At 39.2% G+C, this 15414-nt stretch overlaps 1 protein-coding gene across 1 annotated transcript in view; it reads left to right on the top strand.

Annotated features, from left to right (window-relative positions):
• SRBD1 (S1 RNA binding domain 1) overlaps positions 1-15414 on the top strand; it is a 158515-nt gene that overhangs the window by 59485 nt on the left and 83616 nt on the right. Inside the window, exon 14 of the mRNA XM_056853383.1 lies at positions 3080-3171. Coding sequence (XP_056709361.1) covers positions 3080-3171 — 92 coding nt within the window. The remainder of the gene's footprint in view (positions 1-3079; positions 3172-15414) is intronic.

The raw sequence follows: 15414 nt of genomic DNA, 5'->3' as shown, positions 1-15414 counted from the left end.
TAAGAATAAATTTGGTTTACTGATTTGCACAGACAGCCATGCCTAAAAAGAAACTTCAGTAACTAAAATCTAGGCTAAGAATTGACAAAACTAATACATTTTGTTAGCCACTTGTCCTTTCAGCTCATAATAGCGTCCTGTTGTATGATTAAGTTTTCAAATATGAACTGCAAAGTAATTACATGTATAATGAGAAGAATTTTCTACAACAGTTATAAAAGCACAGTTATAAAAGCGTCTTTAATATCTCTTTGAAAAAACCACGTCAAATATGACTTCCAATATCTGACTTACTGTGTGCTGTTTTGTGTTGTATGTATTTTGTGGCCATTCGGCCAGTTGTTTCTTAGGACACTTTTCTGTATTTTTTTGTTACATGGTATGATTTGCTTAAGAGCCTGTCTCATTTGCTTCTGACGTCCTTTCTATATTTTCTGCCTGGAAATATTTTTAGAAAAAGCAGTCCAAGTTATGCAAACAGTTGCCTAATATGTATTTTTAAGTGAAGCATTTTTCCTTTTTTGCTTTGTTTACTTTTCCCCATGTAATTTATTGATTCAGCAGCCTTTTAGCTGGGAATGGATAATTTCATTATGCCATATGTGGTGACAATTGTAGCTGCAAAGTGACTGATAGTCTATCAGTTATGACATAGTTTCGTGAAAGTCCGGGCAACATTGTTAGTGCATGAATTTCCAATCCTACTTTTGTGCATATCTTGTAGTGAAACATATCAACCTTGGATTGCATTTGAATGTACTTCAATGAGAAGCACCAACCTGGAAACTTTTAATAGCCATTTCCCAGTATAAATAACTAGAATGTTGACAGCAATTATGTACATAATTGAATATTAAGAATGTATTATTTATTGTATGGTAGTTTCCTGTTCCCCAAAATGTTTTCTTTTTGCAAAAAACAACAACAAAACAAACCAAAAAAATGGTTGTGTGATCTTAACTGGGCACTGATATTTAAACAAAAATATTAATGAGGGCTTTTAGAATCACGAACAGTCTTCAAAAGTAATGCAACAATTTCCTTTGAGTTGGGAATGAGTTACTTGTTGATGTTAATGCAGGACAGAATGTGGGAAAAGTGACATTTTGAAACAGAATAAATAGGTTTTTCCTTCAAAGGCTTCATAGTTCTCAGGCCTATAATACAAATGTATTTTTAAAAAATTAAAGCCACATCATGTGTGAAAAATGGCCTTGGTTTTAGGTACTTATGAAATTAACTTTTTCCTTTTTATTTTGTCTCCATTTCATGGGATTGGGTTGTGTTTTCTGGGTTTGTTGTGACCAATCTGTATCATTAAGTACTTTTAAAGTGCTGTACACACACACACACACACACACACACAGTGTTCTGCCTTTTAACTAGATTCTTCTGTGTTACTTCTGTGCTAAAGTTTTTAGCATTATCCATCCATTATTTGTGTATTTATAAAAGCTTCCTGTTAATAAGCAACTATTTGACAAATGCAGCAGCTATACAGAGCTTGGCTTTTGACTAAATGTATGAATAAAACTGAAACAGATTATATCTGACCTGTAGATCTTTTAAGTGGCCGGTTCCTTGCTATGAACAGAAATGTCATTGTTTCTACTAATACACTGACTGTCTAAAAGTTCTCAATAGCAGGTAGAAATGAATTATTTTTCTCTTAGTCGATCCTCTTCATGATGTCCATGAATTAGTCTTTTAACGACGTCAAAAGTTCGATCCTTTATTTACCTTACCTGCATAGCTGGCCCTGTCTAAAATGATGAGAGCATTTGAGCGTGGCTAAGCAGTGGAAAACTGATACACTTGCCTTGTAAGTTTGTATTTCAGGATTGGTATGTGCTTCACACGTAGGGATGTGGCTTGGGTAACTTGCTGAGGAGGCAGCTGTGTAGAATGCCAAGCTATGTGGTGAGAAAGGATAGTACCAGAAAGGGCCGCATTTATCCAATTTTTTTCTAAAAGTTGGATTTGTGTCTTTTATATTAAGGAATGCTTTCCCCCCCTAAAAGTTGGATTTGTGACTTATATACAGGAATGCTTTTGCACACATGCAGGGTTTGTGTGGCTGAGTGCAGGTAGACCTACAATCAGCGGAGCAGGTTTTATTTTTGTAACCAAATAGCTACAGATAACACTGCTGGGTAACAGTTCAGAATTCATAGGTAGCAAGAAGAAATTGGTGGTGGTATGGTGAAAAGGCAACTGAGTTGTCTTATTATTGTGTGTTGTTAGTTTTTAGAAAATGTGAAGTATATAAAGAACATAATATATATTTTATTGCATTTTATTAGATTTTATGAGGCATTTTATTAGGTTGGGGCAGAATTTGGGGGTTTGTTGTTTGTTTTAATTACTGTAAGCCACCTTCAGCTATGGAAAAATGCAGGGTATAAATGTGTTAATAAATAAACATATGACAAAGCAAATAAATTGGTACTGATCGTCTTTTAGCACTTCTCAGTTTTGCGAAGTGCTTTACAATTCAGCCTCATTCAGATGCCTATTTATATGCCTTTGCTTCTGATTATTCTATTTTTATGTATGTGTGACTGTTGAAGACACTATTTAGACCAATATATAGTCTGTTGCACTCTCGTGCATAAAGCCATTGCAGTCAGTGGGATTATATCTACACTAAGTTGCAGTCTTATGTTGTGTGTAAGGATGAAGAGGGAGACAGGAAAATGTTTATGTAACATCAAAAATTTAAAAAATAATTAAACAAGCAAACATTCCTGCACTTAACATGATGAAAGCAAAGGTGGCATGAGTGAGTGGTGATGTATTTCTGGAGACATTCACATAGATGATTGTGACAGGTCTGGCCCTCAGCTCCTAAGTATTAAACGCTAATCCCATACATTTCAGTGCAGACTTCTTCCAAGTATGCATGTTTAGGATTGCAGCCTGCAATCTGACCAAGGTGCACTTTTGTATACGGTGTCTCCTTTGATTTCCCTACATCTATTAAATATTCGTTTTGTACATATTGTTAATTCATGTTGTCAGAAATTTGCCTTCTGCCTCAGATGTTGAATTTTGATTATTTGCTTTATTTTGCTTGCAGCATTACCAGTGAGGCAGGAGCCTCTATATACAGTGTGAGTCCCGAAGCTTGTAAAGAGATGCCTGATTTAGACCCTAACCTACGAAGTGCAGGTAATTACTGGTTGTTTTCTTACTCTTACATCAACCAGCATGCACTGTATACCTTATAATCCTTAAGTAAGATCGGAGGTTGTGGAGGCTAGGGTTTGAGGAGATGCATAACTTAAATTAAATTAACTCTGACACCTATTACTCTATTACTTTCTTTTAATAAATTCTTTGAACTTTGCACATTGGATTTTTCTTAGGTGGTTATCCAAAGAAACTGTACACTGAAAGCTCTCTTAGCCTAGAGATCTTGGATGTCTTGTTAATTAGACTGATCCAGAGAATAAAGGGGAACGAGACCTTTTCTAGTATTTACCTGACACAGAAACCAGCACAATTTTCTGTCCCAGTTCTGTTTAAAGCTATGCATATCTTTTGCTTCCATCTGATGATGTATGCACCAATGTGTGTGATATGTTTGATGAGTTTTTATCTTGACAATTGTATATCTCCTTCCTATAGTGGAAAGTAACAGAAACTTGTATGGGATAGTTTTTAAATAACCGCAATCTCAGCCCTTTTCTCTAAAGAATACTCAAAGTGACTTTCAATATTAATAATGATACTGAATTAAAAGCATAATTGGTCCTTGTAGGTTATCCGGGCTGTGTAACCTTGGTCTTGGTATTTTCTTTCCTGACGTTTCGCCAGCAGCTGTGGCAGGCATCTTCAGAGACAGTGTTACTCCTCTGAAGATGCCTGCCACAGCTGCTGGCGAAACGTCAGGAAAGAAAATACCAAGACCACAGTTACACAGCCCAGATAACCTACAAGAACCAATGAACTCTGACCGTGAAAGCCTTCAACAATATTTTAAAAGCATAATATTTACAAATTGACTAAATAAAAATAAAAAGCAATATAAAGCAGTAAGGTAAGTCTCTTTCTCTCTCTGCCTCCCCCCCACCCACACACACTCAAACAGTTGAGCACTTCAGCACAAAGCCACAAAAACAAGACTACAAACATTATAGAACAATTAAGAGAATGCTTTGCCAAATTAAAAGGCTTTTTCCCAGTGTGTCTATAGATGGCACCAGATGGGCTGCTGTGGGGGAGGACATTCCACACCAAGGTACCACCACAGAAAAGTCCCAGTCTTTGGTTGCTGGCCATCCTATTTCAGAAGGTGGGAGCACAAAGAACAGAGCCCGTAATACTGTTCTTAACTGGCAGGCAGATTCGTATGAAGATGTGTGGGCAGGCTGCGTCTTACTTGTAGGCTGTGTCAGTTACTTTCACAGAATGTGGAAAGCTGAAACTTGGTGCACACCCATTCCAGCATTCACTGAAAAGGGAACATTTCTCCTCTTAAGCCTCTGCAAATAAATTTTTTCTCATAACGCTGGCCAGTGCTCTGGCACAGAGCAAGTCGAGACTCTAGGAGTTTCAAACTATCCTTAGATGAATTGCGAGGGGATACTAGCAGCCAGAATTTTGCGAACCAAGCTCGTAATGATATGTGAACCTGCCTTTTTCACTCACATTGGCTTCAGATTGAGCAAGTGGAGATTGCCACTGGCAGCAAGGAACATTCCTGTGACTGCATGATGCAACCTGTATTTATTACTGCTTTAGAATGTACTGTCGGCTGTGGCTCTTTTGTATTTTCATATGTTTGTTTTATGTTCTTAACAATGGTTTTTAAATGGCATTAATCTTACCCATTAAACTCAAAGCAATCATAAGGATACAACAACAGTTGTGTCTAACAGAGTGGTTCCTCAGTGGAACAGGCTTCCTTGGGAGGTGGTAACTCTTTTCCCTTGGAGGTCTTTAAGCAGAGGCTAGATGGCCATCTGTCAGCAATGCTGATTCTATGACCTTAGGCAGATCATGAGAGGGAAGCATCTTGGCCATCTTCTGGGCATGAAGTAGGGGTCACCGGGGGTGCGGGGGAGAGGTAGTTGTGAATTTCCTGCACTATGCAGGGCGTTGGACTAGATGACCCTGTTGGCCCCTTCCAACTCTATGATTCCATGAATTCCAGAGGCGGTAGCCATGTTAGTCTGTTGCAACAAAGGAGGGGTCATGTGGCATCTTGGAGACAAGCAAGTTTTAATGTAACACATGGTTTTGTGGACTAAAGTCCATTTAATTAGTTAAAATATGTAAGTTCTCTACACCTACTCAGGACAACAATCAAACAAAACCAAGCATACAGTAAAAAATCAATAATAAAAACCAGGGTAAGTTTTGAAGGCAGATTATTTAAGCAGCCTTGACTAAGCTAAGCAGATCGGACATAGACCAGGAACCTTGTGGACATCACCTTAAATTTTATGACTGAATGATACAATATAGTTTGCTTCACATACTAAGAAACTGAGTTCAGACATTATACAATAAAGAAACTGCCATTCTAGCCTGTACTGAAAGTAGATTTCTCCATTTGCCACCCACGCACCTGTTTGTGATATAATAGTTCTGCCAGAATGAAAATAACATGCCAAAAGATGTCCAGTTATGCAGCAGGACACTCCACATAAACAGCACATGGAGGCCACATTCATGGGATTCTTCCCCTTTCCAAAAGGAAAGCTATTGAAAATGAGTCCATTTCCACCAAGTGATACATATCACAAACTTTGAAAAACCAAGTGCTTGAACCGCGTCCTCCCATGGACATTCAATGATCTCATTCAGAGTGTATCACATTGCTCCTCCTGTTTATGATGTGAAGGGGGGGGGGAAACGAGTATTGTCTCCATAGTGTTGGAGGACTGATTTTCACATGACTCTTCCCTGTCACTTTAGTCTGTCGTGGGAAGAGTGAGCAGAGAAGTCATGTGAACTCATTCTTGAGTTTTCTATCCATGCATTTGCTCTTTATCCGCATTTCAGTATGCTTCATTCAGTAGCTGTTTCTTAAAACAAACAGCTGGACATCCCCATGTAGGTGAGTGAAATATTGAACCTGCATCCAGACATCACAGCATTCTGAAGCATGATTCCCCAAAAAGTTTTCAATTGCCCTTATGTGAGAGGGAAGATTCTCCCCAGCATGGGAATAAGCTATGTTCATGCCTATCATGGGCAAACAAGCTTTTGTCCTTAACATCCGAATTCAGCCATAAAGACAGACATACTGGTAGCACTAACCTTTCAGAACTCTTTGTAACCTCAAGTGTAGCCATCAGCGGTAGTAACTAACCAGCTACATACATAGTTGAGCCTTGCCAGGGGAGAGAGCTATTGGGATTTGCCTCAGGCAAGCAGGCCACTTACAAGCAGCTTTTCCGCTGATGAAAATGAAAAATGGAAGGAGGGGATTGTCTTTGACCACCAAAAACGGTTATGATGGGGATCATGGGCCATGCAAGCTTTAATGGCTTGTTTTTAATATTGTCATTTTAATTATAAGCCGCCTGAAGCAAGACTCTGCAGAGGTGGCATAGGAATACCCTAAATAACTAGAAGAGGAGGACGAAGAAGAGTTTGTTTTTATATGCTGACTTTCTCTACCAGTTAAGGGAGAATCAAACCTGCTTACAATCACCTTCCCTTCCCCTCCCCACAATAGACACCCTGTGAGGTAGGTGGGGCTGAGAGAGCTCTAAGGGAATGTGACTAGCCCAAGGTCACCCAGCTGCCTTCATGTGGAGGAGTGGGGAAACCAACCTTGTTCACCAGGTTAGTGTCTGCTACTCACGTGGAGGAGTGGGGAATCAAACCCAGTTCTCCAGGTTAGAGTCCACTGCTGCAATACTTGTACAAGTAGTGAATGTATCCAAAGTACTTATGGCATTAAATTCTTGGCTCTCAAGTGAAGCAACAGCACTTGGCTTGTCCTATAGGCTTAGAAAGATGTCTGGTCGCCTCTGATGAAATTAGTTTCTGCCCTGCTTCGTTGGTTTTGTTTGTTTTTTAGTTTCTTGATCTTCTTTTTATTTGCTTCTGTAGACAATGACAGCAGAGCTGAGGAAGTGTGAGGATTTTTCTCCTTTTTCTTTAATTGTTGCATTAATCCATGTCAGATTGTGTTCCTACATGATTGAATTCAGTGCAATTTTTTTGAAAGAAAAAAAAAGCCGAGAGCTGTATGATGAAGTGTGACATTTGGACTTAAAACAAAGATATTGCAGGCATTACACAAGATAGCTGTGATTCTAACGAGATTTGCCATGTTAATCTTTTTCTCAGTGCAAATTAGATAGGATGAAAAGGGAGGGTGTCAGTCCAGCAAAATAAAGGGAATAAATAGATCTATATCCTCCTAATGAAGGATGTTTACGTAAACACAGTGAAAGAAGGCTTTTAATGATCACTATTTAGTGGCCTCTTTAGTTCCATTTCCATTACTTGGGTAATTCTGACTTGCCTTTTTAACACCACATCTGCTTTTATTCAACATACCTTTCACAAAACCCATTATGTTTCATTCAAATTCATCACCTTAGCCAAAAGGACAGATATCATTTGTTTTATTTTGTATCATTTCTGTGGTGCTTCCAAACTGTGCTTTCCACATTTTTTGCTTCTTTGTACCCAAAAAAATATCCTGTCAGCTGCCCTAGATCAATTCAAAATTGTGTTTTAATCGAACTAACAATCATTAATCTGTTTTTCTGAATGCAGGCCACTTCACTAAATGTAATTAGTTATCCTCAAAACATTGATCTGAAGTGGGTTAGTCTTCATAGTTAGTCTTAATTGTGGTTTCACTGATGTCTGAATGATGACACCTTGACTAGTTGCCCAGCGATGCTCTCTTGAGCTACGGCAAGAAGGCAGTGAAACCAGCATTTGTCAAGGCAAACCAGGATCTGAGTGATTGTCTGTGAGATAAATCCTGATTTTAGGATCGTTAAAAGAAACCACGGTTTCATGTATATATCTGAACCAAACCCCAGTTTCTATTTAGTGCTTACTTTTATTTGAAATTAATGGCCAAAATAAAGAGTACTGGAATATCCGGGAATAGATCTCTCAGGTGTTTTAATTGTTAGATAGTATCTGACAAGGGCTCTAATTTGGAGACAGGCAATTAATAGACAAGCTGTATATGATTTTCCTAATAGGGTCAGAGGCATCTGGAATAGCAGCCCAGTTTCAGTCAGGATCGTTGATGGCTGTTCTTTACAAGTTTAAAAACCCTCAGGGAAATTCAACATTGGAATCTTCTGGAGCAAGAGTCCCCAACTTGGCACCCAAGGGTGCCCTGCCACCCACCAACATCTTTCCTGGCGCCTGCAAATATTTTTAGAAAGTAGGCATGGCCAGGTGGGGCTTTTGCCTAGCAGTGGTTCAAATTGGATACTGGGGACCTGATTGGCTGTGCTGTTTAAAAAAAACATTTCTTTGGCAGCAGCTGCCACCACAGTACAAGGATCTCCAATGAATGCTTAAAGGTAAGTTATGCATATTTTTAAATATGTTCATTTGAAAAGGCATCCTGTTAATCAGACCTTTTGCCTGAAATGCTGAAGAGTTACTATTAGAGTTATACATAACCTCACTCCCTAACATTTTGTGGTTGCTCCACCTCCTGTGGCCACCATTTGTGGTTGGCTGCACCTTCCCAGGCAGCCATGTTATGGTTATGCCCATCACCCTGTGTCAGAATTTAAAAGGTGCCTGCATCCTCAAAAGAGTTGGGGACCCCTGTGCTATAGCGTCATCCAGTTTGGCCCTAAGTTTGCAAAAAATATTAGCGAGTATTATATATTTGGCGCCATCAATATATATGGTGCACTTTCTGTTCAGAGTTTTCTCCCACTCTTTCTCCATTGTGCTCATGGCAGCATAAATGGGGATCCTGTTGTTTTTAGAAAACGTTGTTATGTTTGATTGATTATCCACCTTGGGTTGAGTTATCTTGCCTCCATTTTAACCACAAATATGCTGTGAGGAACGTTAGGCTGAAAGATTGGCTCACGGTCACCTGTTGAGTTTCATGGTGGCTGTGTGGGGTTCTGAACCTGGTTTCTCCCAGCACTATACCACGCTAGCTCTCTTTATGGAGCGTTGGAATCATGAAGCTCTGAGGAACTTGCAATCTCAATTTTGATGGAGGGAGAAATTATGAAGAAAAGATGAGGGATAAAAGGGAGATGCAAGGATTACAAATATTCAACTGTTAGACAGCTGTTGTTGGATAAAAGATTACTTTAATACATAGTGATCATCACAAATGTTTTTATTCACAGATTTGTAGGCTTTTGAAAAAGAATGAAGTCTCCCACTAATGTGAAATCATACAGATGAGTGTGTTATAATGCAGAGCAGCTGTTATTTGAGAGAAGTAGGAAAAGGACTCCCCCCCCTGCAAAACTACAATTTGCTTCTGTACTGCCTATGGAATCTTGACTAACATGTTCCTTCCAGATGCTGAAAATCATTGACTCCTACTCCTTGGAACTAAATCTGATTGATTTTTTAACCTGGAATTTGTTCATTCCCTGGTTTAAAGATAGCCTTGAGCAAATGCAGATCTAATTGACTGCTTTGATTTTAACTCTGTGCTAAAAGTCCAACTATAATAAAATGTTGGAAGTAGCAAAAATGCAATTTTGTCCCAGAGTGGGCATTTGAACCTGGGTCTCCCAGATTCTAGTCCAAAACCCTACCCACTATACTGGCATAATCCTGCCTTAGTAAGGGATGCCCTATTAAAGCAGGATCATTTCACTGTGGTGTAGTGGGTAGAGTGTTGGTCTAGAATTTGGGAGACCCAGGCTCAAATCCCCACTCTGCCATGGAAGCTTGCTAAGTGACCTTGGGCCAGTCATACACTCACAGGGTTGTTGTGAGGATAAAAAAGAGGAGAGGAGAACAATGTAAGTTGCTTTGGGTCCCCATTGGAGAGAAAGGTAAGGTGCAAATAAAGTAAATTCATTCACTTTCACATATACCCTATTCAATACATATCCAAGCTAAGAACACTGCAGGTTTACTGCAGAAAGGTGCTTATAGAGCAAGTAGTTTGAGATAATTCATGCAATCAAGCCAGGCTACAATGTAGCAAGCAAGCAAAGGCAGAAAAGACCCCAAGCTTACTATGATCTGTGTCAGGTTGGTGGAAAGGGAGCACAAAAGAATTGATTAGTTGATTTGAGCTGCCGCAAAACTCATTCCCCAAAGAATCCAAAGGAAATTTTAATTGGCCACTTCTCCAAATATGTTAAGTTGTTCTTTATGCTACAGAAAACATTTTTAGAATCATCCCTTTTAGGGCCTGGAAGGGGAAAAACTCAAGGTCATAAGCTGAGAAATTTTGCCAAAGGATTTCAAAGTGAGTGAGAGACATACATACATACATATTTCATGAATTTATACAACTATGTTATGACTGATTTCTTCTCAGGTTGTTTTGACCCATTGTAGCTAGGAAGATTCTAATACAATTGAAGGAGCTGCCTGTAGGAAGAATTCTAGAAATACTTTCTGTTTAGAATTGTTTAGTGGTACATTATTATTTTAATTCCAGATCAGGTTCCCAAGTTACCTCAAATGTTCTCGGCCCATTTCAGGAAGGAATCGCCTTGTCTTTAACTTTGTGACTTGCCACCATATTTTTCTGAACTGAAGCCATTGGGTATGGTTAGCAGTTAGCAAGCTTTAATCCCATTGAAGTTGATCAGTATTGATCTTAACAATCCAATTTCATCCTGTTGATTTGAACATAACTTGAAGAGACTTGATTTTCTCTGGATTATGGCCTTTGTGTATTGGTGATATAGTGCTATTTCGTAATTTAAATGTCTACTTTTTAAAAATTGTGAATAGAATCTATTGGAGGCAGAGTGCTAGACTAGATAAACCCTTGGTCTGATCCAGCACAGGCAATTCTTAGTTGTTTGCAGTAGTTTAAAAACAGTATTAATCCTGTTCAGATCCTTTTCCGACAAATTAGTGTTAATTTGAATGGGAGCAAAGGTCTTGTGCAAACAATTCTGAGCTGTGGACTCATTGAATGTTCGTATGACATAGGTCATTTGTGCACAGAAGGTTTTGCTTTGGATTTCCTGCTCTCTAGATGCACATTTTCCCCTCTGAATTTTCAAATCTCTGCATGGGGGCTTATTGAGTTTTGAAAATCTGGATGGAGAAAATGTGCATCTAGAGAGCAGCAAATCCAAAGCAAAACTTCCCATGCATAAATGGCCATAAACAGCTATTGAAGGCAGAAGAAACCCTTGAAGAACTTACACTTTTTCATCAAAACATAAAGTAAATGTAATGCTCCTACAGATAAGGTGTAGCCTTAAATGTGAGAGTGATCATGGCCGTATGTGTGGTGTAGTGGTTAAGAGCGGTGGTTTGGAGCGGTGGAGTCTGATCTGGAGAACTGGGTTTGATTCCCCACTCCTCCACATGAGCAGCGGAGGCTAATCTGGTGAACTGGATTTGTTTCCCCACTCCTGCACACGAAGCCAGCTGGGTGACCTTGGGCTAATCACATTCTCTCAGCCCCACATACATCTCAGGGTGTCTGTTGTGGGGAGGGGAAGGTGAATTGTAAGCCGGTTTGATTCTGCCTTAAGTGGTAGAGAAAGTCGGCATATAAAAACCAACTCTTCTTCTTCATATTACAATTATTTGGAAGATTAGCCTATGTGTTTTGCATCAGCAGTTGTTGCATTCACTTAGCAGTGCTTCTGTTTGTGACTATTAAGCATCTTTTTAGTGTGATAGCAAAAAATGTCTCCTTCTTCAGTTTCTGTGTATGTTTCTTGCTTCCTTTGCCATAAAAAAACCAAGCTAGAGTCTCTGTGTGCTTCATTGCACCAACTCACAGAAAGAAATATAGACAAGCCACGGTACAAAGATTTCTTCTGACGTTCAGTAAGATAGGAAAGGGCATTTCCTCTTACCGACAAGGGCATTTGTACTAGCCTGTGTCAAAAGAGATCTCCTTGGTAAAGCTTGTCTGTATTACTTTTGTAAGTTAGTGCAACGAAGCACAGAGGGACACTTTCATTTTAATTTCCATTTTACCTGTTAAAGTGGAGGTTGAACACTTTCATATCCACACAGCAGTGCCTTCACTTGCCTCCCACAAGCTAGTTGGAATCCACATGTTATCTGTGCTTTGTTATGCTTTGTGGCACAAGTTAGCCCTCTCTCCCCTCCCTTTGCTGTCTTTCTTGGTTTTCATTTTATATTGTAAACTCTTTGGGAGAGGGACCTGTTGTCTTATACTATGTAAAGCACCATGCATGGTGATAGAGCAAAATAAATACATAAATTAGAGTGCAAACCTTGGTCAGGAAAGGGCGGGATAAAAATCTTTTGAAAATAAATAAATAAATAAATAAAATATTTACGCACTGCCTTTCTTCCATGCCAAATTAGGATCAGAAGCAGGTAACACCATGTCTCTACAAGACTGTTTTCCTGTGATTTGTACTGGAAAATAAGTTGTGCAGTACCCATCTCATCTCATGCCCAGCATTTATTAGCAATCCATCTCCATTTGTCTTAGGACAATTCACAAAGGCATGTTGATGTACAAAGTCTACACTTTAATTTCTGCATGGAAATACCTTCCATGGAGACAATGGGTGAATTGGTGTAAAACTCTGTCATTAAACTGATTCTGCTCTTTTGTTGTCTTTTGTTTTGGATGAAACTAAACAAATGAACCTGCCTTATATACCAGTCAGTCTAGCTTTGCATGGTCTTCTCTGACTTGTCACAGTTCTTCAGGTCTCAAGTAGATCCAAACACCTGTTGCCAGATATCATTTTAGCAAAAGATACAAGGCATTGAACCAGACCCCTCATGGATACAAAATATGTTCTGTACTACTGAGTACTACTACTGTACTACTGAGCTCTTCCAAATTTTCTCATTACTACAAATATGAGATAGCTTTGTACATATCCAGCTACCAGTAATACTTACCAGCAGATATATAATTTCTTTCTTTCTTTCTCTCTTTGTCGACACGTATATGTGTGTGTGTCTGTCGTTGCTGCCATGGTATCCCCTCTAGACGACTCAAGAGTTCTCCCACAATTTATTTATTGCCACCTAAAATGATTGGCATTCATTTGTACTTATGTAGCACTTTGTACTTGGCAATGTGCATATTCAGTTACTATGTCTTAAAGGTACAAATTAGCCATAACCAAAGAATCACTCGATCTTTAGAAAAACATGAGGAATGTGAGGTACAAATCAAAGCCAATGAAAACCTGTCAAAACTTAAGTTTGGACGCAGTTGGATGTTGTGCAGAAATTCTGCTGGTGCATCATGGCAAGTTATGTGTCTTTGGAAGTATAACGAGGGGTAACTGGGAGCTGCCGTAAAAAGGATGGCTTCTGAATGAAGGGAAAGAAGAGCAGAGCAAAAGGTCATGTAACGCAGCTTGGGTTAGTGTTGTCAAGTCCCATCTGCTTGTCTTCTCTCCACAGGGCAGAATTCATTGGATTATTGTACACTCAAAGTTCAGCAAACCACTTGCACTTTCCATTGCAAGAGAATGCCTTTTAGGCGTGTGGGGCTTGTTAGGACTTTGAAACTGTCATGCTACAGGGGTTTATACCCTTGGGTGCTTTTACAGATAGAGACGTACTGTTCAGAGCTGTCACAGTGCCCAGCAAATGGAAGGTAAAGATCGGAGACAATATAATTTCTTCTGACTTTATCTCAGGGAAAGTAAAACCATTTGATGCTTAGATGTGTGGGACATAGTGCCTTTATGTCTACTTGAGCTAATTTCTTCGGCTTCTTAAAAGAGCACTGTTCCCCTTTGGCTGCTTGGAATAGAAGGTCACTTTTAGAAAACTTTACCATAGAAAGTCGTACACTTTAACAGCACACTAGAAAAAGGTGGTTTTAAGTGGAAAATACTTCCAGCTAACCGCAGAGAGCCAATGTGAATTAATGCAGGATTAGGAGCACATTACAAGGACTAAAACATGTTATTAATAGAAGGGCTAAATCAATGTAATATGCTGTCAGACATTTTCACCAGAAGTGTGAAATTCATTTTGATAAAGAAAAAGACAGAAGGGGGTTGGGTTTGAGCTGAGTGATCCAACCCTCTTCTGACTATATAGTACTCTTCCTACACACTTGACACTGAGAGACACTGTCCTTCAGTGTTACTCCTCTGAAGATGCCTGCCACAGCTGCTGGCGAAACGTCAGGAAAGAAAATACCAAGACCACGGTCACACAGCCCGGATAACCTACAAGAACCGATGAACTCTGACCGTGAAAGCCTTTGACAATAAAGGGGAAATTATTTGGAAGCTGTTGTTGCAATTCCCAGTATTGCTGCCTTCTTTAAACTATAGAAACTTGGGCTGGAAGGTTTCACTAGATGCTAGCTTTTTCATCAGTCCCAAATGGGTAGCATTAGCTTGGGATATGTAAGAAGAGAATCTCAGATAAGGTTTTGCATTGGTCCAGAAAGCTACACATCCCCTTTTTATATGCCTGTAATGAATCTTTAATCTTTGATGTCTTTCATATTCGTACAGTGTACTGAATGCTCTGTATAATCAAAGATGAAAGTGTGTGTTGCAGGAAATTTCCAGCTAGTTCCAGTTCATATGTGGCTGCTACAAGTTCCTCATTCAGAGCTGGCTCCCTGAGTTCATTAGTAACATATCCCAGGCCACATGAGGAACTCTTAGAACAGTATTCGTGGTTATGGTCTCTGCAACCTAGCCAAGAGTGTCTCAACTAGAGGGTACTATAACGTGCATTTGAACCTTTGAAATAAACTTCTGGTGAATTTCTGGATTTCATACCTCTTTAAAAATCATAATTGTTTTCTGCAGGAGTTCTGAGAGAGTTGACGAAGACTATGAAAGTTTCTGTGAAGGTTTTGCTGTGTCATCTTTTAGAGATAGAAATGAGTGAGGGAGACCACTTAAATGTGGTTGAATCTTTGAAATCTGAAATAAGATAGATGATCAGTGGAACACAAAAGCTAAAGAAGGAAAGCATAGAATCTGCAAAATCATATAAAGGTGCTGTGACAAAAGGAGGCACTTAGTTGGAGAGGGGAAGGGAAGGACTTAGATGTAAAGACAGGAAAATGTTGACCTTCCTCAGGAGGTAGAGGCTCAAATCTAGGGTAGTTCTAGAAGTTTGATCTTGAGCTCCCAAATAAACACCAAATCGTAAGAATATAATTATGTTTTTGTTGCACATCATTTTTACATAGTTTTTAAATGATGTAAAATGCAGACAGAATGATGTGTGAGGCAATATCCTTTGTTGAAAATGGCCTAATATGCTTACTTATCAGATATGTGGAAGCTTGTAAAATGATTTCACAGAAGT

This window comes from Euleptes europaea, chromosome 7 (genome assembly GCF_029931775.1).
Source record: "Euleptes europaea isolate rEulEur1 chromosome 7, rEulEur1.hap1, whole genome shotgun sequence".
Taxonomy (NCBI): Eukaryota; Metazoa; Chordata; class Lepidosauria; order Squamata; family Sphaerodactylidae; genus Euleptes; species Euleptes europaea.
Note: the sequence above shows the minus strand (reverse complement) of the source record. Positions and strands in the feature narration are given on the sequence as shown.